The following is a 26,661-nucleotide window of genomic DNA, read 5'->3' as shown; positions in this document are numbered from 1 at the left end:
TCCTAGTCTGACTGGATAATTTCACACTTTGCCCATCAGGCATTAAAAAAAACACACTGTGCGATGAAGTGTGCCTTTTCACAAGTCATGTTATGCTGCGTTTAGACGAGGGACGCAAAAAACATCATACCAGTCGTCATCAAATCACATTTTATTTGTCACAGGCGCCGAATACAACTGGTGTAGACTTTACTGTGAAACGCTTACAAGCCCTTCCCAACAAGCAGAGTTAACCAAAAAAATACAAAAAATAGTAACACAAGAGAAATAAAATACACGCGAATGTAGCTATATACAGGGAGTACCAGTACAATGTGCAGTAGTGCTAGGTATTTGAGGTAGATATGTACATGAAGGCAGGGTAAAGTGACTAGGCATCAGGATAGATAATAATAAGGTATTTGAGGTAGATATGTACATGAAGGCAGGGTAAAGTGACTAGGCATCAGGATAGATAATAATAAGGTATTTGAGGTAGATATGTACATGAAGGCAGGGTAAAGTGACTAGGCATCAGGATAGATAATAATAAGGTATTTGAGGTAGATATGTACATGAAGGCAGGGTAAAGTGACTAGGCATCAGGATAGATAATAATAAGGTATTTGAGGTAGATATGTACATGAAGGCAGGGTAAAGTGACTGGGCATCAGGATAGATAATAATAAGGTATTTGAGGTAGATATGTACATGAAGGCAGGGTAAAGTGACTAGGCATCAGGATAGATAATAATAAGGTATTTGAGGTAGATGTGTACATGAAGGCAGGGTAAAGTGACTGGGCATCAGGATAGATAATAATAAGGTATTTGAGGTAGATATGTACATGAAGGCAGGGTAAAGTGACTAGGCATCAGGATAGATAATAATAAGGTATTTGAGGTAGATATGTACATGAAGGCAGGGTAAAGTGACTAGACATCAGGATAGATAATAATAAGACAAACATAAAGAACAGAACATAGCGAGACATGGCAGAAGGCAAAAGTTTAAATATTTGAACTCTGGCGGCAAGTCCCATCTACCGTGGCGGCTGACGGCATTCACCGCCAACCTCAACGGCGTTTACTGTCGTGCTCTCATTGAAAACAATGACATCTGGTTTGCCATCTACCGTCCACCCTGTACCATCTAAAAGTACCATTATTGTAGCATTCCCTACAGGTTACATTAGCATTTTCCACACCTTCAATGAATGTTCCTCTGGTGCAAGGCCCAGTCAGACCCCTAGATCATACAAGGGCCACACGAGAGCTGGCCCTTGCCGTGATACACCTTATCCATCGACGAATAGATCATGACTAAGCTAACACCATGATTTGACCCCTGTTCCATCATTTCCATGGAATAGCCTAGTACCAGCCAAACTCCCAACACCAAAAGGTGGGGCTTCCATAGAGCCTGCCCGCCCAGTTTTCGACTTTCCTGTTCTCAATGTCCAGGGCCATGTTCTTTGTGCCCGGTCTTATCCTAGTGGAGAAATAATAATATTAGCAGACAATAAAAAGGTAGTGTGCAGAGAGGTGGGAAGGTAGAAGTGCCGACAGCTGACTCATGGAGGAAATCCTGTACACTGCTTGTATGGAACACAAAGAGCCTTGCAACTTCCTCGCCACTGGGTAGTGTGCATGTGTGTGTGAGTGGGGTCTTGCATGCGTTTGTTGTGCTGTGTCTTAAAGGTACTGCATTGGCTATCGTTAGCATTCACTGCACTGTGTACATTGTGCAAAACCCAAACGAATGCAAAGGAATATTCACACACAGCAGCCGAAGGATGAGTAAGCTGACGTGACACACTGCACAGGCCTTGTGTTGATCCAGAGCATGTAAGTGTTCAGAGCAACGCCCCATCGCCACCTCCCTCTCTCCGCATTGACCTCAACAGGTCTATCAACTCACACCTCAGCCACCAATAGCCTGCCATGGCTGTGATGAGAGCGTCACTCAACAGGATATCCTGTACTGATCATCTCTATTTAAAATGTCACAATACAGACATGGACATGACATTTCTGATTTCCTCTGATCTCCACTATTAAACATAGATTTTGAATTTTATCACTGAAGCAGCAGCCAAACACAATGAGGGAGTCAACTGTCTGACATTATAGCCCAATGTGCTGCCCATACTTAGAGATGAATAATAAGACATCACATTGAACATATTATCTGAAATCCAGCACAGCCGAGGGTAGAGAGGCTACACCACGGCCGTACCGTTGAGGTCTGATGCTACGGTTTATAGCAGAGAGGTTTGAAACACTACAGAGCCAAAACGGAGAGTGGCGACAGAGGCTCATAGCACGGGTCCAAAATGTCCCGCTAGGACAATACTGTAGCTCATATAGCTCTCAAAACAAGTTACGTGTTGTTGTTGTTTTTTTTTGTTGGGGGGGGGGGGGGGTTGTCATAGCAACATATCTAAAAACAACCCTATAAAGACAAAATAGAGAGGAAGTTGCTCAACCCAGGGCTTCCTGGATGAAAGGCGACTGCTGCCACCAAACGCTCGAGCTGTGGAAAAACCTCACACTTCTCCTCACCCCCACCAGCGTCCGACTTTGCTCTATTCTTCCAAATCACACAAGAAAGAAATCCCTGTCTGCAAAATATGAATCATCCACATGGAACTTTTCACAGAACTCGGTGAAATGGTGGTGCAGTCCACTGACTGCCTGCAGAAACAGATGGCTCAGGGAAAACTCACATAGCAACACTGCCTCCCTGTGGTCTAATCTAGAACTATACAGAGTCTGCACAGCAAATCAGACTCACAGAGCTGAAGCGGAGCCATCTCGTTAGCAGCTGAATGAAGGTTCATTTTCAGAGTGACGCTCGGCTTGATGTCCGACGCTAATCTCCACAAGCCTGTTGGATTAGTGTTATCGTTTTAATCCAGACGGAGCCCATATGGGCCAGTTTAGAAGCCCCTCTACAACTCAAAACGGACCAAAAAACAGAAAATCCAATGAAAGACCTGATAAGGCAGATCTATGGATCAGAGATAGTTTCAGTCATAGCACTGTGTGTAAACAGAGAGGGTGACATGAACAGGGGAAGTGGAGGAATATCAACCCTGAAGCTGAGAGCAACAGCGGGGAGGACACAGCATGACAAGACACGCAGTCGGACAGGACACAGTGTGTGGGACGTGCCAGGCTTTCCTGAAAAGACGCTGGCGGAGGCCACAACCGGGGAAAAAAGCATATTAGCGACGACATGAGACATGAGCTCATGCCTCATCCCATAACTAAAAATAGAGACTTTCCCATCAATCCTAGTTTATCCAGATGACTGAAATCAAGCATAAACTCCCTCGTATGCATGGCTATGACATTATTCAGAGTTAAATCATGTCTATCTATAGTCCAGCTCCCACATCAAGGTCAACTGTAGCGAGTCATTATTCCATCCTATCCAATGCAATCCTACTGCAACGCCTCAGTCACAAATTGCATGTTTGGTTTTGTGGCTTTTCCACATTTCTTTCCATAGTAGTGTCCAGGATACCTTGTAGTCATGGTGATTTAGACACTTCTTCACATGATGCCCCCCTCTCACGCACACACGCATGCAGACCAGCACATTCAGTAAAGACAGCATCTCACAGCTGACCGTGTCAGAAAGAGAGACAAAGACGACCACCGCCTGTAGAGTAAACTATTACAAGTCAACCCTTAAAAATGGAGTGAATTCAACAACAACAACAAAGAAATCCAAAGTGAAAAGACTGAAATCATCATTAGAGCCGATGATCATATTCTTGTCGAATTTACGAGCAAGATGAATTAGTTAGTCCTGAACTCTTTCAAACAGTAGTGAGGCAAGCGGACTAGACAGACAGGGTGCCCCAGCGTCTACCGTATTGGCCGACGAAGCAAACAGAACCCCGAATGACTCGTGGCTTCCTCTACACAGGCGAGGCAGCAAAGTTACCAAGTGAGTTAGAACAGAGTACATTAAGCGGCTTTTCTTCAATGAAAAAGGCTCCAAACTATGCCGAAGAAAAAAGTTTGAGAGCCCAGAACTTACCGGCTATTCTGTCTCGCTCCATTACTTGCTCGCAGCCTCAGACAGCCACATGTAATGTCTGTCTTTTTTCTCTCCCTCCCTTTTTTTTTTACTGGAGACTTCCCCCTTTTTCTGTCTGACTTAGTCACCTCTCTCCCCCCCCTCCCTCCCTCCCTCCCTCCCTCCCTCCCTCCCTCCCTCCCTCCCTCCCTCCCTCCCTCCCTCCCTCCCTCCCTCCCTCCCTCCCTCTGTAGTGCTAATGTCTTCAATCTGCCGTGATAATGCAGTGTCAGAACGGATCATATGGAAGTTCTCGCTCTTTTAATTCGTTTTTTCTCTAGGGTCCTGGAACTCAAGCGTCCCGCTACCTCCATTCAACAGCCCCCAATCACACACACACACACTCTGATACTGTACGTGTTGGGACCTTCGACACCATTCTAAGACGCCGAGGGTACAAGGTAAATGTGGGGTAAGCGGACGAAGAACACTCAAAACCTTACACTCAACTGAGTGAGTTATAGAGGAACTTCAACATTTCCTGACCGGAGACGGTGTATTCTATCCTCCCGGAGTATCTCCAGTTCTATTGACTTGGGTTTAATCAGGAAAAACAAACACTGGAGCCACTTAACAGACCTGGAACATTCCATAGTGCCCAGCCCTAACCCCACTCCCGTTCCAACCGCTCCCCTGACGCCAGGAGAGCAGGACGCACTCTGACCTCTGACCCCCCACCTTGCTCTCCAGGCGAGGTCAAGGGTCACTTAGCGAGCCGCCGTCTGGGCGAGAAAACGGTCAAACAAACACACCCATGTGTGTGTGTGAGTGAAAGGGAGAGGGCGGCCCAAGTTACAAGCACTTCCCTGCCCTTTCCATTTGTTCTCAAAGGGACATCCGATCCGTCCCTAGATACTGCAGAGTTAGCGACTTTAGCTAGCCAGAGTTAGCGACTTAGCTATCTAGATAGCTTTAGTGTAAACATGACTGAGACAAACCATTTGGCTCTTTCAGGTGAATGTGACCTGTCCTGGGCTATTTTAGTTTAGTCTACAAGAACCGCGGCTGGGTGAGGACAGTGATATGCCACAGTTGCGTTAGGGCAAGTTGTTTCTCTTGGCTCGCCCCGATGACAAGCGCCAGGCTTTATCGAAGGTGAGGTGTTGATACAAGAGACGGGGCTGGGGATGGTGTACGTGTCGACAGGGATTTCTTATACGTTGTCAAAAACGTCAACCGGAGCCAAACTTTACAGTCTCTCTGCCAAAGAGTGTGATCAGAAGTGAGTTCACAAACATCCATAATAATCTTCTCTGGGTTTTCCCTCATTGTAAGATCCTCTTTTTAAAAATGCTGCATCAACTGTATGAGGGACCCAAGGAAGTTGGAACCAGTCATAAAAAGGGGGCCCCATGGCCAATAGATCACTGAGTTGTGGCACACACACACACACACACACACACACACACACACACACACACACACACACACACACACACACACACACACACACACACACACACACACACACACACACACACACACACACACACACCACTCTCCACACACACTGGATCCTAGTGGGAATGAGACCGGCATGGATGAGCAGTGGGGTTATCTGTATCTACATAACGGGGTTCTGCTAAAAAGGGCTATCTAGGGTCCCTCTTCTGACCTAAACCAGCTCTGTGGAGACGTACTGTATGTCTCTCCCCCTCCTTGCTCATGTCATATGGCCCTGTGTCTGTGTGGGGGAGTAGAGGGACTGGATGGAGGGATAGGGGTGTGTGTGGATTTTGTAGGTGTGTGTCTATGTGTGTGTGTTGGTGTGTCCATGCGTGTGTGCGCGCACACACACACACACACACACACACACACACACACACACACACACACACACACACACACACACACACACACACACACACACACACACACACACACACACACACACACACACACACACACACACACACACACACACGTGTACTGTGTGGTTACTAAAGGTCACACAAAGAAACAGATCAGATCTAAATTCTCACTTTTTTGATGCTGAATTAAAGAGGAACTCAGTCATAAGGAAGAAGCCAACTTCCATCCACATGGTGTTTGTCAATGTTACCCAAGTCTGTCAAAAATAGAGGCCCGGTTTTAAGGCCCCTGGCTGATTCCACCAAATCCTGCACTGTGCATGTGTGTTTTAGCATGTGTGTGTGTGTGTGTGTGTGTGTTTTAGCATGTGTGTGTGTGTGTGGTGTTGGGGGTCTCATGCTGCTTAGTCCTCAGACATTTAAAGCAGAGCTAATCTGGGCCAATACTAGCAATATAAAAAAAAAGATCCCTTTTCTGTTAAAGTTGTTGCGCAATAACAAAGTTAGTAGAATGCAATGAATGCTTATGACATGTTTTAATTAAGGAGAACTCTTTAGGGCAGCCAAATGGCAGCACTAACCCGGTCTACCCTGGACCGAGTCAGTGCTCAGCTGGTCAGGCGAGATCGAGTCAGACCCTTGGCCTGAGCCCAAAAGCATTGTGGCCTCTCACACAGACTCATGCAAGCAGGCACGCATGCGGCCACATGCACAAACACACAAGTGACAATCTGTGACTTCCTATTTGTGACACTCAGGCAGCTAACAAAACAGCAGTATCTTTTGGTGACACACTTTTTCATGTATGATATGTGCACGGTATTTAAACAGTGGTGCTGCGGTAAGCCAGCTCTGACTCAACGTTGGTTTACTATAAGCCTCAACAGGGCTGTACTGTACTGGCTCCATGCTGAGACCTATTTGAGGAGAGAGAGATCAGCTCCAGCGTCCATCTGTAGAGAAGGGAGAGAGAGAGAGAGAGAGAGAGAGAGAGAGAGAGAGAGAGAGAGAGAGAGAGAGAGAGAGAGAGAGAGAGAGAGAGAGAGAGAGAGAGAGAGAGAGAGAGAGAGCAGCGTCCATCTGTAGAGGGATGGTCTCACTCATACGTTTCACCATCTCCCCTCTAAATCATCCCAACCTGCCTGCTGGAGGAGAACCTCCCACCACATTGTCTTATGCTTTAAGCTCACTGTTTGATGAAATAAGACACAAATGACTCAAGAGGGAGCCAGAGAACAAGATAACCAGAAGAAAAAAACCTTAACCTGTCCCGACCATCCAGCTCTCGCTGGCTTTCGCAGATTCTGCTATTGCTCTCCTGAAGTTGCCGGTAATAGGCTACACGAGGAGTAGGCCAACTTTCTCACGTGGAATGCCAATTTATCTTACAATTTCTACTGATCTGCGTACCAGTTGTGGTTTTCATATGCACATTTATGTGGAACAATTATTTTATTTATAATAATGTCTCCGTATAGCAAATCATTGTCATGAGGTTAATCAAAATTCTATCCAATTCTAAATGCAAAATGATAAACCTAAAAAGTAACTTTAATTGCCATGTAAAAATAGCCTATAAAGCAAACAACTAAAAATATTTCAGCCGGCAGCAATGAACTTGAAACACTGTATCGGCTATTAACTTGGGTCTGGCCTGAAGCTCCTTGCAACATTGTATAAAATATTCTGTGCCGTCAGCTGTTGGCTATTTGCGCAAGGGATAAGTCGTAGTCAGGTAGGCCCATTTTATGATGTTGGCCATTTTTTATTTCACACCGAGTGGTTATGAAAAAGGGAGAGAGCTGGAAAGACTTTTCAAATACGTTGAGGAACTATTGTTAGTCTGAATGGATGTAGAAACAGACTTTGCTTCCTCGCTCTTTGAGGTGAAGAAAACATTACTTTGAGAAGCCTATAGGCCGGCCTACTTCTATGCGTAACCAGGTGCTCTTCCTTGCTCAACATCCTTTGTTTGGAGTGCTCCTGACAATGGCTAAATTGACAGAATTCATAAACGGAATGAAATAAACCAAAACGTGTTTCTTTCAAGTGTAGTATAGGTTATGCCCTCTGCAAACAACGTGTCCACTCCGACAATGAGAAACGGGCAAACGACTGGACTAATAATATATTGAATGCATTAACAGACATTACCGTAACCAAATAAATGTTGTAGATTAGAAATTGTAGGAATTAACTGGAAAATGTACTTCTGGTGAGCTACTGTATGTAATGGGGAATTGATAGACACTAGCAATGAACCTCAAACAATTCAAAAAATGAAGTTATGAAACAATGAATGTGCACAAATTGCCAGGAGAGAGCTCATTCTGGAGAGAGAAGTGCATTGTGCAGCCACACTGCCCTTCTTGGACTGTGCCATCCCCACGGCCTCCGCAATGGATTAGTTCACCGAGATGATTAGTTCACCGAGATGATTAGTTCACCGATATGATTAGTTCACCGAGATGATTAGTTCACCGAGATGATTAGTTCACCGAGATGATTAGTTCACCGAGATGATTAGTTCACCGAGATGATTAGTTCACCGATATGATTAGTTCACCGATATGATTAGTTCACCGATATGATTAGTTCACCGATATGATTAGTTCACCGATATGATTCGTTCACCGATATGATTAGTTCACCGAGATGATTCGTTCACCGATATGATTCGTTCACCGATATGATTCGTTCACCGATATGATTCGTTCACCGAGATGATTCGTTCACCGGGATGATTCGTTCACCGAGATGATTCGTTCACCGAGATGATTCGTTCACCGAGATGGGCGTGTGTCAGAAATCTTTTTTAGATATTTACTACTGCTTGACATAAAAATATCAACCAGTCTAATAATTGAGGTCAATCATACACCACGCATACACTAGAGGTCAAACGATTATGATTTTAACGCCGATACCGATTATTGGAGGGCCAAAAAAAGCCGATACCGATTAAAATCGGCCGATTGTTTTAATATATATATGGTGTGTAATAATGATAATTACAATTACAGTGTTGGAGTAGAAAGTAAAGGTGCAATATGTACCATGTAAAAAAGCTCATGTTTAAGTTCCTTGCTCAGAACATGAGAACATATGAAAGCTGGAGGTTCAATATTCCCAGTTCTTCAATATTCCCCGTTAAGAAGTTTTAGGTTGTAGTTATTATAGGAATTATGACGCGTCGACTATTTCCGGAAACTATAATTTCGAAAACAAAACGTTTATTCTTTCAGTGAAATACAGAACCGTTTTGTATTTTATCGAACGGGCGGCAACCCTAAGTCTAAATATTGCTGTTACATTGCACAACCTTCAATGTTATGTCATAATTATGTAAAATTCTGGCTAATTAGTTCGCAACGAGCCAGGCGGCCCAAACTGTTGCATATACCCTGACTCTGCATGCACTGAAAGCAAGAGAAGTGACACAATTTCCCTAGTTAATATTGCCTGCTAACATGAATTTCTTTTAACTAAATATGCAGGTTTTAAAAAAAAATCTACTTCTGTCTATTGATTTTAAGAAATGCATTGATGTTTATGGTTAGGTACATTCGTTAATTTAAATCATCCCCCATTTGGCGAAGTAGGCTGTGATTCGATGATAATCAATGCGGTGCCTGTTAATTTATAGGCAATGCAGGACAAGCTAGTTAACCTAGTAATATCATCAACCATGTGTATTAACTAGTGATTATGTTTATTTCTTTATTTAACCTTTGTACCTTGTCAGCTCGGGGGTTTGAACTTGCAACCTTCCGGTTGCAGTCTACCCTGCCTCCCCATGTGAAGATTGATTGTTTTTTATAAGATAAGTGTAATGCTAGCTAGCAACTTACCTTGGCTCCTTGCTGCATTTGTGTAACAGGTGGTCAGCCTGCCACACAGTTTCCTCGCGGAGTGCAATCGGCATCCAAAAATGCTGATTACCGATTGTTATGAAAACTTGAAATCGGCCCTAATTTGGCCATGCCGTTTAATTGGTTGACCTCTAGCATACACACACGTACATCTGCCTGCATACACACACTCATGTGCATACACACACAAATGGGCACACACACACACACACACACACACACACACACACACACACACACACACACACACACACACACACACACACACACACACACACACACACACACACACACACACACACACACACACACACACACACACACACACACACACACACACACACACACACACACAGCCTGCGGAGGAAGGCTGTTATTCAGAAGAGGGCTGTTATTTCTCTCGCATGACCGTGCATCCTGTAAACACACAAGCACACGTTGTGCAGTAGGGCAGATGGGCATAGAACGCGGACAGCCATGTACACAGAAGCACCCATGCAAGACCAAACACACAAGCCCCAAAAAAGCTGGAGTCTACTGACGTTGCACGGTGAGCCTAAGGGTTCACATTAAATGGAAGCCGTCACTTTAGTACATGACCTATGGCCAAACGCCTGACCCCCAACATGTTACATTTAGTTACATAAGAGTCAAGCACTGGACCAGCACACAGCGGGCCACTAGTATAGACATGCCTATGGGGCGGTGATGCACTATGAAGGAGAAAGAACAGTCAGAAGGAGATTAAAGAGGAGGGGGGAGAGAAAAGAGAGATATAAGAGAGGAGGAGGTAGTGAAAGGACTGAATGTAAATGGACAGGAAGAAGAGAGGAGTGAAAGTAAAAGGGAGGAGAGATCAGGAGGTTTCCTCTGCAGGAGCATGTCTTCCGCACATCTGGGGAAGGGCCTCGGGGGGCCGATGATATACACACAGGCATAATCACACACACACACGCACACACACACACACAATTTTAGAGCGCCTTCCTAAACATACAGACAGAGCTGATGATGCAGAATAAAAGGGGAGCGAGGGAGAGAGAGAAAATAAAACAGACTGTGCCCGATTCGTCGCTACAGCCACAATCTATGACCTCATCTCAGCGCTACGCAGCGCAGCTCCCTTATTCTCTGTCAGACACAGACAGGCCTGTCCTTCTCATGTGTCTCCTGCCCTGCTCCTACAACCAGACCTGCTGGCCTGGGGATCATGCACTTACAACATTCGGGAATCGATAAGCTCTACATATTCATTTCTATCTGCAATGTTCTAAAAAGTGTCACCATCTTAAATAAAAACCGTGCTACGAGACATACAGCAGCTGCTAATCTAGAGCCTATGACACACACACACACACAGCCTGATTGAGGGACCTTGATTTGATCCAATCACCCGATTCTCTCTGCTCCCGATGGCAGCCACATGCTCCTCCCCAATCCCCATATTCCCCACTGATGGTGTCCAAATGCTGGGGGAGGGGGGATGCGTGAGTGGGGCTCACTGGGGCTCTGGGGGAATCTAAGGACTCTCTCACACATGCACTAATTCCCACTCGCTAGATTGGCATTTCCTGCCACGGGGCAGATAGAAGGCAATTGACCCGATGTAAAGACGCGGATTGAGATTATGTGGAGTCAGTGTGGTTGAGTTAATGAGCAAGGCCTGCTTTCAATAAGACAGTGATTAGACTTGGTATTTGACGGTTCGGTTTGCCAGAAATCTCTCAATGGTTTTCATTGGTTAAAGCTGATCTGGTGTAAACCAGTCAGTGAGAGAAGTTACACTTCCCAGTTCATAACCAAATAGAGAATGAATTTCATGGCCAATATACAGCGGAATAAGCAAGGCCCCGAAGGCTGAGGAACCACTCTTGGAACGGCTGATCACAGGACAAAACAGACACAAACTAGTATCTACAATCTGATCCATTCCACAGGACAATCATTTCTCAACTCTAACTCAAAGACAGACTTTTTGCTTTCCAAAAGCCCCCCCCACCCCAATTTCAGGTCAGTAAGAAGTTAAATCAAAGTGTTGTAAAAGTGCTTGGACTGCAGTCCGCCTGTCTGTCCCTCCCCAGCGTGGCTGTGGTGGTACTGGGTTTATCTGCTGGATATTTCCTCACCATAAGTTAGTAATTAGAGCCTGGAGGAAGCTGGCAGCAGACCAGAATGGGATCTATCCTCACAGTGTCGGGTCCAGGCCCGGGAGTCTCCGGCTCTACCTAGCCCAGACCTAGCCTGAGTCTCTGATCTGTTTGTGTTCCAACTTGTTTGGCGTGACACTCATAGCAAGGGAGTTGGCAAGACAGCACAAACAGATCTTGGACTCAGGCTATCAGAACCACCCTTAGCATTTTGAATGGCTGATAGAGTTGATAGAACTGACAGATGGAGTTAAATACTGACAACTGTTGACACTGAGAAAACAAATCAACAGTGGCTTGGATTCCTTATCGATTCACTAAGTACTGCCTAACACACAGCAGGGTACAGAGTGTATGGACAAATAAGAATGAGGGCTAGGTAGTCCACAATAATTCCACCCATGGACACACCTCTGTCCTGTCTCTGCGAATTAGACTAAACGGAGTCATGGTGAGGGAGTGAGAGAACGAGAGGGAGAAATGGAGAGGCAGAGAGAGAGAGAGAAAGAGTTCCTGTGGTTCCTTGTGGCTTGTGCCCCTGTAATCAGCATGGCAGGCTCCTGATGTCTAAATCTGCTGCACTGACCCAGACAGTCTCCGCACCCACACACACACACACACACACACACACACACACACACACACACACACACACACACACACACACACACACACACACACACACACACACACACACACACACACACACACACACACACACACACACACACACACACACACACACACACACACACTGTGGTAGTGTCTGTGCATGTGGAGTTTGGTCACAGAGCGTTAAATATGCCCTACGTGGCTTCTACTGAGACATTATGCAACTATTAATTGACATGGCCATCCACATTACCTACCATAGTACTTTTAAAATCGCCTATTTTTAAAACACACGCCATTACTCAGACAATTACTGTTTTTAATGCATCTGCGGGAATGCAATAAACAGTTTTGGAGAAAAATCTGTTCTTTTGATTAGATGACTGACCCAGTCTATATTACCCTCTAATACGACTGTCCGCATTATGTTTACAAGCTAATCTGCTTGGCAATAATGACTAGCTCATTAGTCATGCCATGTTAATGACATCTGCTCTCAACAGAAGGTGTGTGTTTTATATAAGTTATATAACTAAATAATGATTAACACTAGAGGACTGCCCATCACCCTAAGCCATAGTGACATGGCCCTGTTTTCAGTGTCCTGTTTTAAGTGTGTGTGTGTGTGTGTGTGTGTGTGTGTGTGTGTGTGTGTGTGTGTGTGTGTGTGTGTGTGTGTGTGTGTGTGTGTGTGTGTGTGTGTGTGTGTGTGTGTGTGTGTGTGTGTGTGTGTGTGTGGAGGGGTGTTTTGGGGGTCTAGGCTTTAAGCTGAAATGTCATGCGTGCTACACAAATCAACATCCGTATATAGAGTTGAACTCTGACACACTGGCTAATGACGTCACCGAGCGCACCACAGTACTTCCGGCGGTTTAGACGGCATTCCGAAACAAAACGTCAGTGGGCATTCCTGCACGGCGAGGCTAAATCATAGAGGCATCTGGACCTGGGGAGACTGGAGACAAATGTGCCATAATAAGTCATGGGTTACTTCCTATGGGGGTGGGGCTTAAGATTAGGCTAATGAAAGCTCAAAAGCTTCTCCAGCAGGAAATGGAGATGGAACCGTTTGAGCGGATACGCAAATTCACAGAGCACAAAGTCCCTTGGGAGGTCCGAGTGGGAGTTCTGGTGTGATACTCATCAACGAGAGAGGTTAATATGTCCCTTAGCAGACACATTATTCTAAAAGAGACAGAATAGTCAACATTATTAACAATGACACAGGACGCACATTAACAACCAATGGCCCGTGTGGGAAGTCTTAACCCACAATCCTTGTGTTGCCAGCACCGTGCTCGAACTCTGTGAACCATTGGAAGCATGATCCGCAGTGAGTTGGGTTTGGTCCAGTACAGAGTGTCTCAGACTCAGGCAACGAGCTGGCTTCACTGTAAGGCAACATTGTTAAGGAGATGTGAAGAGCAGTATTGACTCCTCATCTGCTGCTTGGTCACTACAGGACCTGGATCTGCCGTTGTGCTACTGAGTAGGAGGATGGCTGAGACACTGGAGCCCAATGAGAAAAACTAGATACAAAGTTCCTTATTACATGCAGGGTTGCTCAACTCGATAAACAGCATCCCTTTACTATGGTGTTGCTCAATTCTGGTCCAGGGACACTCATTTATCCCAGGCCAGCACTAATCTGATTCAGCACTTACACACCTGATGCAACTGGGCCAACAGCCTCCTTAAGCCAAATACTGTACACAGGACTGAGATAATTTTGTCACTTCCTCACATCAATGACATCACCGGGAGTGCTGCCCCCCTTAGGGACGACTACGTCACACACAAACAATCTGACAAACAATAACACTGTTACTGATTAGTAACTCAAACACACTAACAATACACTTATTTCTGGTCTCTCTTTCCTGTTAGTACTAACTTAGCTGAAGACTAGAATATAAAACGCTGTAGGTCAGGATCACGATTTTCCTGATGACAAATCATGCAGATGGGGACGTTACGCTTCACCAAACCATTTTATTTGCTATTAAGTCGTTGAAAGGCTTGCTGCTAATGCACATTAGAGACCTGACACCCACTTCATTATGGAGGCCAGTTTTAAAAAATAGCAAGTGCAACACGTTCATAACACTCCCTTAAGCAACTCCTGAGCACAAAAGGTCCATTCAGTGTGCGGACGAATCCTGAGAGGAGTCAGTGTACAGTGCAGCTGACTGGGTTCACTCATGTGTACAGAGAGAGAGAGAGAGATGGGGAGTGAATTTACTCTGCTGAGCCCCCACCACACTTTCATTTGGAGATTGTTACTGGAAAATAGGCAACAGCATGGGTACATCCAGCCCATTAGCAGGCAGGCAGGCAGGCAGGCAGGCAGGCAGGCAGGCAGGCAGGCAGGCAGGCAGGCAGGCAGGCAGGCAGGCAGGCAGGCAGGCAGGCAGGCAGGCAGGCAGGCAGGCAGGCAGGCAGGCAGGCAGGCAGGCAGGCAGGCAGGCAGGCAGGCAGGCAGGCAGACAGACAGACAGACAGACAGACAGACAGACAGACAGACAGACAGACAGGCAGGACAGGACAGACAGACAGACAGACAGACAGACAGACAGACAGACAGACAGACAGACAGACAGACAGACAGACAGACAGACAGACAGACAGACAGACAGACAGACAGACAGACAGACAGACAGACAGACAGACAGACAGACAGACAGACAGACAGAGATTCTCTGGCCTTGCCTTCATAGGAGACATCAGACACAAAACATGTCTTGCTCTGTGTGGAAATAAATATCTAATAATATCTACAGTTGACGTAGAAAGTTTACATTTAGGTTGGAGTCATTGTTTTTAAACCACTCCACAAATTTATTGTTAACAAACTATAGTTTTGGCAAGTCGGTTAGGACATCTACTTTGTGCATGACAAGTAATTTTTCCAACAATTGTTTACAGACAGATTATTTAACTTAAAATTCACTGTATCACAATTCCAGTGGGTCGGAAGTTTACATACACTAAGTTGACTGTGCCTTCACACAGCTTGGAAAATTCCAGAAAATTATGTCATGGCTTTAGAAGCTTCTGATAGGCTAATTGACATCATTTGAGTATATTGGAGGTGTACCTGTAGATGTATTTCAAGGCCTACCTTCAAACTCAGTGCTTCGTTGCTTGGACCAAAATTCACCCAACTTATTGTGGGAAGCTTGTGGAAGGCTACCCGAAACGTGTGACACAAGTTAAACTATTTAAAGGCAATGCTACCAAATACTAATTGAGTGTATGTAAACTTCTGACCCACTGGGAATGTGATGAAATAAATAAAAGCTATTATTCTGACATTTCACATTCTTAAAATAAAGTGATCGTACAGGAATTGTGAAAAACTTTGTTTAAATGTATTTGGCTAAGGTGTATGTAAACTTCTGACTTCAACTGTATGTCCACTGGTTGTTAGTAATTGAAGACTGAGGAGGAGAGTAGATGAGGGAGAAGGAACCCCCACTGTTACACAGTGACACGAAATAGATTAGAGCAAACCACAGGGATGGAAAATAGACCAGCGCCAACCATAGGGATGGGGAATAGACCAGCGCCAACCATAGGGATGGGGAATAGACCAGTGCCAACCATAGGGATGGGGAATAGACCAGCGCCAACCATAGGGATGGGGAATAGACCAGCGCCAACCATAGGGATGGGGAATAGACCAGCGCCAACCATAGGGATGGGGAATAGACCAGCGCCAACCACAGGGATGGGGAATAGACCAGCGCCAACCACAGGGATGGGGAATAGACCAGCGCCAACCACAGGGATGGGGAATAGACCAGCACCAACCACAGGGATGGGGAATAGACCAGCGCTAACCACAGGGATGGGGAATAGACCAGCGCTAACCACAGGGATGGGGAATAGACCAGCACCAACCACAGGGATGGGGAATAGACCAGCGCTAACCACAGGGATGGGGAATAGACCAGCGCTAACCACAGCAACGCGAAATAGACCAGCGCTGACCACAGCAACGCGAAATAGACCAGCGCTAACCACAGCAATGCGAAATAGACCAGCGCTAATCACAGCAATGCGAAATAGACCAGCGCTAACCACAGCAATGCGAAATAGACCAGCGCTAACCACAGCAACGCGAAATAGACCAACGCTAACCACAGCAACGCAAAATAGACCAGCGCTAACCACAGCAATGCGAAATAGACCAACGCTAACCACAGCAATGCGAAATAGACCAGCGCTAACCACAGCAATGCGAAATAACCACAGCAATGCGAAATAGACCAGCGCTAACCACAGCAATGCGAAATAGGCCACTAAAAACCTGAGGCAGGTGCTTTTTTTAGCCTTTTTGGTGCAGGTGCTTTTTCACATTTCTCCACATTTCTCTCCACATCTCCACTTGTGACTTGTCCACTTGTGATCTCCCAGAATTGCCGCTAGAACAGAGCATCATCATAACTCATGAAGAATCAGCTCAGAAATACAGGCAACCGAGCCGGTGGCGGTCCCTTAATCAAGACGCATCCATGCAAAGCTTGAACTAAAGCAGAGAAGCCCCTGGGTACTTTTCGCTTCAGAGTGGGCCTCTGTTTCGCCTCATCCTCACTAACAGAGCACTGGTATCAGTATAAGCAGATCCGAAGGGCTTGGATAGGTTAAAGCAGCGTAGTGGGGGACCTTCCACCATATTGCTAACAACTTACAGATTTAATATTGAAAGGATAGGCCCAAGGAGAAGGGTTAGGGAGTGTTTTGGGACAGGCTGTCTGGTTTGTCTCAACACCACCACTAAGAGAGGGCTGGTATCAGTATCAGAGCTCTCCCAGGTCTCTGGGATGATAAACAGAGATAGGAGCCGACATACAGTGATAATCACTGATAGCACTCCATAAACTGCTGAGGATAATGCTATGTAGGAAAAGGTCCTGCTTTAAAGGCCATTCTCCTTCCCTCTGAAAGGTCACACACTGACTTAATGATGCTTAGCCTGTTCCCTGATCTATTTGTGGTGTATTGCCAACTGTGACCTGATCATGAATCCCAACACACTAAAACAAAACACTTTGGCATCAGCATGTGTTCTTTTCCGATTCTCTAATCCACTTGATCCCAGGAGCCCGTCCTGTGGTCCTGAACGTTGGGAACGAGTGGGAAGCACAGATGGGGTCTGAGAGGAGCTAGTGAGCAGAGGTATGCTGTGACACACACACACACCACTGTGTGTATTAATAGAGTGCAGCCTAGCGAGAGACCGGAACATCACAGCCATAGAGAGGGCCAGCACATCACAGCCACAGAGAGGGCCAGCACATCACAGCCACAGAGAGGGCCAGCACATCACAGCCACAGAGAGGGCCAGCACATCACAGCCACAGAGAGGGCCAGAACATCACAGCCACAGAGAGGGCCAGAACATCACAGCCACAGGCCAGCACATCACAGCCACAGAGAGGGCCAGCAGATCACAGCCACAGGGCCAGAGGGCCAGCACATCACAGCCACAGAGGGCCAGCACATCACAGCCCAGCACATCACAGCCACAGAGAGGGCCAGAACATCACAGCCACAGAGAGGGCCAGAACATCACAGCCACAGAGAGGGCCAGAACATCACAGCCACAGAGAGGGCCAGCACATCACAGCCACAGAGAGGGCCAGCACATCACAGCCACAGAGAGGGCCAGCACATCACAGCCACAGAGAGGGCCAGCACATCACAGCCACAGAGAGGGCCAGCACATCACAGCCACAGAGAGGGCCAGCACATCACAGCCACAGAGAGGGCCAGCACATCACAGCCACAGAGAGGGCCAGCACATCACAGCCACAGAGAGGGCCAGCAGATCACAGCCACAGAGAGGGCCATAACATCACAGCCACAGAGAGGGCCATAACATCACAGCCACAGAGAGGGCCAGAACATCACAGCCACAGAGAGGGCCAGAACATCACAGCCACAGAGAGGGCCAGAACATCACAGCCACAGAGAGGGCCAGAACATCACAGCCACAGAGAGGGCCAGAACATCACAGCCACAGAGAGGGCCAGAACATCACAGCCACAGAGAGGGCCAGATCATCACAGCCATAGAGAGGGCCAGAACATCACAGCCATAGAGAGGGCCAAAACATCACAGCCATAGAGAGGGCCAGATCATCACAGCCATAGAGAGGGCCAGAACATCATAGCCATAGAGAGGGCCGAACATCACAGCCATAGAGAGGGCCAGAACATCATAGCCATAGAGAGGGCCAGCACATCACAGCCATAGAGAGGGCCAGAACATCACAGTCATAGAGAGGGCCAGCACATCACAGCCATAGAGAGGGCCAGAACATCATAGCCATAGAGAGGGCCAGCACATCACAGCCATAGAGAGGGCCAGCACATCACAGCCATAGAGAGGGCCAGCACATCACAGCCATAGAGAGGGCCAGCACATCACAGCCATAGAGAGGGCCAGAACATCACAGCCATAGAGAGGGCCGAACATCACAGCCATAGAGAGGGCCAGAAAATCATAGCCATAGAGAGGGCCAGCACATCACAGCCATAGAGAGGGCCAGAACATCACAGCCATAGAGAGGGCCAGCACATCACAGCCATAGAGAGGGCCAGAACATCACAGCCATAGAGAGAGCCAGAACATCACAGCCATAGAGAGGGCCAGAACATCACAGCCACAGAGAGGGCCAGCACATCACAGCCATAGAGAGGGCCAGAACATCACAGCCATAGAGAGGGCCAGAACATCACAGCTATAGAGAGGGCCAGAACATCACAGCCACAGAGAGGGCCAGCACATCACAGCCATAGAGAGGGCCAGCTCATCACAGCCACAGAGAGGGCCAGCACATCACAGCCATAGAGAGCAGGAAGGAGAAGGACAAAGGGATGATGCATAATGAGACAGAGGCTTTAATGGCTAGAGAAGTCCAGGGGGCTCTCCTCTAGGTAGAGTACACTCAGTCTGCATACACACATTGATCAGAGGGAGAGAAGAAAATGAAAACAAAGAGAGAGAGAATGATAAAAGAAATCAAAGTAAAGAGTCTGATAATAAAAAGGAGGGAAAAGGAGTAGAGGTGACTGACCTGTACTGTTCCCTGTAGGCTCTTTGATTTGTCTAATGACAAGTCATGCAAGTAATGAAAATCCAGGGATATAGTTGGTACACATGCAGGCATATAAGGAAAAACACTAGCCGATAGATCATTAAACTAAAATATATTCAGAAATGTATATAAAAGGAGGTTCATATTAAAATAATTAAAATACAAAGGAATCAAAGTAAGTGCTGAAAATACACAGTAGACAGACATGTAAATGTAATGTACTCAAAAATATCACATCAGCTACAACAAGCCTTCAAGATCATTTGGAAATAAAGCAACTTGGAATTGCGGGTTGGGCGCACAATAGTGTATTCCACAATAATAACACATTTCCCAACACACCTGAATTCGCAGGACTTTTCTTCATGTTCTGGTCGTTTGGGAGACAATTTAGTCAACGTTTTCTCCAAAAAAATGTATTGAGTATTCGTCCAAGTATTCTTGTAGTAGATCCTGCTGGTCCTTTCACTGTTCGCACTTTTGCCGCGGCTCATGGGTAACCGTTCACCGTATCCCAATTCAAACCGAGTAGACAACTCTAATGTATCGTAGCCTAGACTATATTATTTATTGTCGCTGGATGTTTCACAAAGCCTGATGTGCACTTCGTGGGATGCTCCAAGTTTCCGACCACACGAGCGTGCATATGGAATCAAGCGTGCATCAGTGGCAGGAATGGATGTTGATGTGCCTTTTACGCACGTCCCACCTATGACCATGCTGTTATTTTTGTGTTGCGCTTTCCATGCATGACATCATCCGTACGTAAACATCCAGTCAATCCATATGAAGAGAGAGGTCGCAGAGACGACGTCATGTGTTGTTGCCCTATGGAATACATTTGTTTGAGCTCATTGGCGTCCCCAAAATGTCGCTCTACTGACCATTACATGGAAGATCGAGAAGGTTCTATTCGTAAATTAGAACACATCCATTGCATTTTATTGTGGTGTGAAATGTCACAAACACCCTATTTAGACCTATAAATATTAATGGCTCAGATGTTTTTATTACTGAACGAAAATATAAACGCAACATGCAACAATTTAACGGTTTACTGTTACAGTTAATTTAAGGAAATCAGTCAATTGAAATAATTATATTATGCCCTAATCTATAGATTTCACATGACTGGGCAAGGGCGCAGCCAAGAGTGGGCCTGAGAGGGCATAGGCCCACCAAATTGAGAACCAGGCCCAGCCAATCAGAATGGGTTTTACCCCACAAAAGGGCTTTATTACAGACAGAAATATTCCTCTGTTTCATCAGCTGTCCTGGTGGCTGGTCACAGATGATCCCACAGATGAAGAAGCCGGATCTGGAGGTCCTGGGCTGACCTGGTTACACGTGGTCTGCGGTTGTGAGGCTGGTTGGACTTACTGCCAAATTCTCTAAAATTACATTGGAGGTGGGTTATGGTAGAGACATGAACATTCAAGTCTCTGGCCACTGCTCTGGTGTACATTCTTGCAGTCAGCAAGCCAAGTGCATGCTCCCTCAAAACTTGAGACATCTGTGGCATTGTTATGTGACAAAACTGCATATGTCAGCGGCCTTTATTGTCCTCAGCACAAGGCGCACCTATGTAACAATCATGCTGTTTCATTTGCCATACCTGTCAGGTGTGTTGGACTTGTAACCGAAAGGTTGCGAAATCACATCCCTGAGCTGAAAAGGTAAAAATCAGTCGCTTTGCAGGCAATTAACCCACTGTTCCTAGGCTGTCATTGAAAATAAGAATTTGTTCTTAACTGACTTGCCTAGTTAAATAAATAACATGGGAATGAGGAGAATTCAAGATGGATGAGATTAGTCACTCACGTAATCTTTTATACTCATAGCTTAAGTTTCATATTTAACTTGAAATAGGCAGGTTAGCTCCTATTGTCTGGGCCTTATCTAAATCCACACTATCTCTCGAGAACCCAAGGGGGCTTATAACCTTTTGGGTTGTAAACTGAAGGTATGGGTCACAACTACAATCCCGACGCTCTGTTTTAACGTTTAGAAACGTTCATAATCCTAGTTTGCAATACGGTTTTGGAAACCTCTGTAACTTAACTTTTATACCAGTGAGTAAGAATCTCTCAAATACAAAAGATACTCTTACTGTAAGCAGTTTAGAAAGTTGCACCCAGCTGTAACAGTCTTCAGCCATGGAATGACTCATCCTCTCACTCTGCACTCACATTTCCATTGGACCATTCCATTCCACATTTCCGGTCAGGTCAGAAGCAGGTGTCACTCAAAACACAGCTAGCTGCAACTTTGCTATACGGTGTAATGTCTAAAGTAAGTTTTGTGTTTGAAAAATGTTGTAATTCGCATTTAAAGTTAAGTTACAAATGTTTCCAAACCTGTTTTGCGTGCGAGGCGTATTTGCGATTAGACAGAGCATTTGGGCAGTGCCTAAGCGTCGGGGCATTTCCCTGACAAGGCTAAAGGGGACATCTAATGACCCAATGTAGTGCAATTGATTTGGAGTCATGATAAGGGCAAAATCCACACAAGCTTAAGACATTATTTTGGCTCCTCTTGTGAAGCCTAAAGGAAACGCTTACCTTGATGAAATACAGTACGTATTCATTTAAAATGGTTAGTTCCAACTCTGACCTTTTTAAAACAACAACATTTTGATCCAGGCTGCCTATACTTGGTCTGCAGAGGAGGCTGGTGAGAGGAGCTATAGGAGGATGGGCTCATTTTAATTGCTGGAATGGAATTAATGGAAGGGAGTCAAACGTTTTTTTCCCCCATATGTTTGTGTTTGATACCCTTCCATTTATTCAATTCAAGCCATTACAATGAGCCCAGCCTCCTATAACTCATCCCACCAGCCTTCTCTGGTGGTCAGTTTTTGCTATGAATGATGTTGACATAACTGCTGCCTCAATGTGCAAAAAAACAACAACAATTGCCAATTGTTTAAAACAAAATGCTGTGACAAAATACCCACTGGGCACAGACGTCTATTCAACTTCATTAGATTGAAAGGACGTGGAAACAACGTTGATTCAACCAGTGTGTGCACAGTGGGTAGACTTCTGTTGGCCATTTTAGTTTACAAGCTGTGACTACATTTTTAGAAGTCTTCTTTAAAAATGTATTCAAATTATTATTAGCTGTTTTTCTCACAGCAAACGTGAATACCAAATGAGCCCATTGAATGCATAGACATTTCTGTGTTCCTGAGCTAAGACGTTTGACACCTGACAGATCTTACAACGCCTGGATAGATATTTTAAGTATCTGCTTACCACATGTTGTAGCAATATGTCAGTTGATGACAGTCGATGACGTGGCATGCAACCATTGGTTAATGCAAGCAACGTCCGAGCAGAACGTGACCATTGGTGCTTGTTTGACATTGCAGCCGACTGCCGAATGACTGATCGACTAATCACCTTGCATCATAAATAACAACTCTTGAATATTAGTAGATCAGTCAGACGGCCACCATTTACCCACAATGCACCATGGATTTGATGCTCTCGAACATGGCATCTCCTCACACACTTATATAGGTCTACATGATCAGGGTTTTGCTGCCCTCTAGTGAGCATACATTTAACTACTACAGTTTCTGGTACTGTCTGAAAAATGACTGTCTTTTCTGGTTTACAAGGGAGAGGCCACAGCAGAGCATCTGTCACTGTTTTCATAGTATTGCCTGGTGTAATTAACAAAGTAAAGTTCAGCTAATTAAATGTACACATTGGTTAATTGATATGGGAATGGTTTAGGTGTTAAGGTAGAAAGGCTGTCCTTTTCTCTCAGCTCAGGGTTAAACACCATTTTACAACGTGCTCCAAAGCAGTTTGTTGTGTCCGATATGTACAGGCAGTTGATTTAGGCTTTCCTGGTAGACTCTCGTTAGTCCCAGTAAAGGGGAGAGTTAGGCTCTGTTCAGAGCTGATGAAGGGGTAATCCCTAATATGCTGTTTAGCGTAGACGGGTTGGTTGTTTAGCAACAACTGACCCTAGCGCAACTGGCGGGGCAAAACAGACGGGGCTGGTTTACGTCAGAGTTTCCCAAACTCCGTCCTGCCCTAGCACTACACAGCTGATTCAAATAATCCAAACTTGATGAGGAGTTGGTTATTTGAATCAGCCGTGTAGTGTTAGGGCAAAAAAAACAAAATGTGGGGAGGGGGGAGCCGGGATCGAGTTTTTGAAATCCTGGACTAGATCGATTCCCGGGACCACCCATACGTAGAATGTATGCACACATGACTGTAAGTCGCTTTGGATAAAAGCGTCTGCTAAATGGCATATATTATATATTATTATTATCACGTTAAACTCATTCCACGTAGTGTCTGTGGGTTTTCGCTCCTCGCTTTTACTTGATGAATTATGGTCACTAATTAGTGAAGAACTTCCCTCACCTGTTTGTCTAGGTCTAAACTGAAAGTAAAAAAAAAAACTGCAGACACTAGGCCCTCCATGGAATGATTTAGGCATAGTTTTAGCTGAAGTAGGAACCCTATTGAGGGGCTGAACTTTAGACTCACTGTGATTTTTGTGAGTTTTTGGATACTGATTGTTACTGCTACGGACAACGGTTTTTCAAGACAAGCCATGTATCCTGAAAATCTTCATCTGCAATAAATTCAAGTATTGCTTTTCTGCAACCACGGGTCCTCCTCATTCCTACCTACCACGTCCCTTGGCTACTATGGATCTGCTATTCTACAACCTGTCATTTTCTAGCACTCACTGCTTTGCTCTATTTCCTGTCTCTCGTTAATCAGGCCAACAACAATCTCTCCAAAACATTTTAGGTGTTAGTTTCACTCAGCTGCATGTGTTCTCAGGGTTGAGAGAGAGACTAGCAGTAGGTGAATATTTAGATTTGATGCCTTTCTAACTATGTATAGATGAATAAAAGTATTCATAAGTACTGTATGTTCAGCTGAATGTGAAATCTTTTTTTGTATAGACAATTTTTATTCCATACCTTGAAAGTGGAAAGGAAATGGGAGCTGAAACTCTATCTGAATTCCAAGTGTTTCTGCCCTACCCTTCCTGTCCTCTTACTGTACGGAACACCTGCTCCCAGTATCACCTCCTACCTTACCCAGTGCATTCTAAATAACAAACCTGCCGTTTAAGTTTCTCACCTCCTTATTTACATATAGGTTGAAGTTAATGGGTATCTTCAACCTATATTAACAAAAGGGTACGTGAGAAGGCAACAGAATGAACAGGAAGACGTAAAGTCTCACAAACGACAGCTTCACCACAATTGTCACACATGATAGAAACATACTTTATGACTGCATTAACACATGCGTCAGGGGAAGGCAAATAGATTCAGCTGCAGGGCAATTTTTGTCGGAGCGAATGGCAGTATGGCCGGAAAATAATTTGAATAATTTATACATGGCTAAATGTAGGCTTCAGTTTAATCTTGATTTCACCAAAGACGTTTACAAGCTTGAGTGATGCAGCTAAACTTGAATGCAGATATATATATATATATATATATATATATATATATATATATATATATATATACACACAGTTGAAGTCGGAAGTTTACATACACTTAGGTTGGAGTCATTAAAACTAGTTTTTCAACCCCTCCACAAATTTCTTGTTAACAAACTACAGTTTTGGCAAGTCGGGTAAGACATCTACTTTGTGCTTGACACAAGTCATTTTACCAACAGTTGTTTACAGACAGATTATTTCACTTATATCACTGCATCACATTTCCAGTGGGTCAGAAGTTTACATACACTAAGTTGACTGTGCCTTTAAACAGCTTGGAAAATTCCAGAAAATGATGTAATGGATTTAGAAGGTTATGATAGGCTAATTGACACGTTCATCTGTACAAACAATAATACGCAAGTATAAACACCATGGGACCAGACAGCCGGCATTCTGCTCAGGAAGGAGATGCGTTCTGTCTCCCAGAGATGAACGTTCTTTGGTGCGAAAAGTGCAAATCAATCCCAGAACAACAGCAAAGGATCTTGTGAAGATGCTGGAGGAAACAGGTACAAAAGTACCGATATCCACAGTAAAACGAGTCCTATATCGACATAACCTGAAAGGCCACTCAGCAAGGAAGATGCCACTGCTCCAAAAACGCCATAAAAAAGACAGATTACGGTTTGCAACTGCACATGGGGACAAAGATCGTACTTTTTGTAGAAATGCCGCCTGGTCTGATAAAACAAAAATAGAACTGTTTGACCATCGTTATGTTTGGAGGAAAAAGTGGGAGGCTTGCAAGCCGAAGGCCTACACCAGCTCTGTCAGGACGAATGGGCCAAAATTCACCCAATTTATTGTGGGAAGATTGTGGAAGGCTACCCAAAACATTTGACCCAAGTTAAACCATTTAAAGGCAATGCTATCAAATACTAATTGAGTGTATTTAAACTTCTGACCCACTGGGATTGTGATGAATGAAATAAAAGCTGAAATAATTCTCTCTACTATTATTCTGACATTTCACATTCTTAAAATAAAATGGTGATCGTAACTGACCTAAAACATGGGAATATTTACTAGGATTAAATGTCAGGAATTGTGAAAAACTGAGTTTAAATGTATCTGGCTAAGGTGTATGTAAACTTCCGACTTCAACTGTGTGTGTGTGTGTGTGTGTGTGTGTGTGTGTGTGTGTGTGTGTGTGTGTGTGTGTATATATATATTTATGTGTGTGTGTATATATATATTTATGTGTGTGTGTATATATATATTTATGTGTGTGTGTATATATATATTTATGTGTGTGTGTATATATATATTTATGTGTGTGTGTATATATATATATATATATATATATATATATATATATATATACACAGTGCCTTTGGAAAGTATTCAGACCCCTTTACTTTTTACATTTTTTTTACATTACATCCTTATCCTTATCAGCAATCTACACATAATGCACCATAATGGCATAGCAAAACAAGGATTTTTGCAAATGTATTAAAAAATTAAAAAACAGAAATACCATATTTACATAAGTATTCAGACCCTTTGCTATGAGACTCAAAACTGAGCTCAGGCGTATCCTG

General features: G+C 44.7%; 1 protein-coding gene across 3 annotated transcripts in view; it reads right to left on the bottom strand.

The window, feature by feature from the left end:
- Positions 1–20,275, bottom strand: part of LOC124015245 (septin-9-like) — a 100,321-nt gene extending 80,046 nt beyond the window's left edge. The window contains exon 1 of one of the 3 annotated variants that reach the window (XM_046330323.1): positions 19,961–20,275. In XM_046330323.1, the coding sequence (XP_046186279.1) occupies positions 19,961–19,985 (25 nt within the window). In that variant the 5' untranslated portion in view covers positions 19,986–20,275. Of the gene's footprint in view, positions 1–4,032; positions 4,130–19,960 lie in introns of those variants that run through there. The other 2 variants (XM_046330328.1, XM_046330324.1) reach the window with 2 other exon arrangements.
- Positions 20,276–26,661: the final 6,386 nt, after the last annotated feature.

This window comes from Oncorhynchus gorbuscha, linkage group LG26 (assembly GCF_021184085.1).
Source record: "Oncorhynchus gorbuscha isolate QuinsamMale2020 ecotype Even-year linkage group LG26, OgorEven_v1.0, whole genome shotgun sequence".
NCBI lineage: Eukaryota > Metazoa > Chordata > Actinopteri > Salmoniformes > Salmonidae > Oncorhynchus > Oncorhynchus gorbuscha.
Note: the sequence above shows the minus strand (reverse complement) of the source record. Positions and strands in the feature narration are given on the sequence as shown.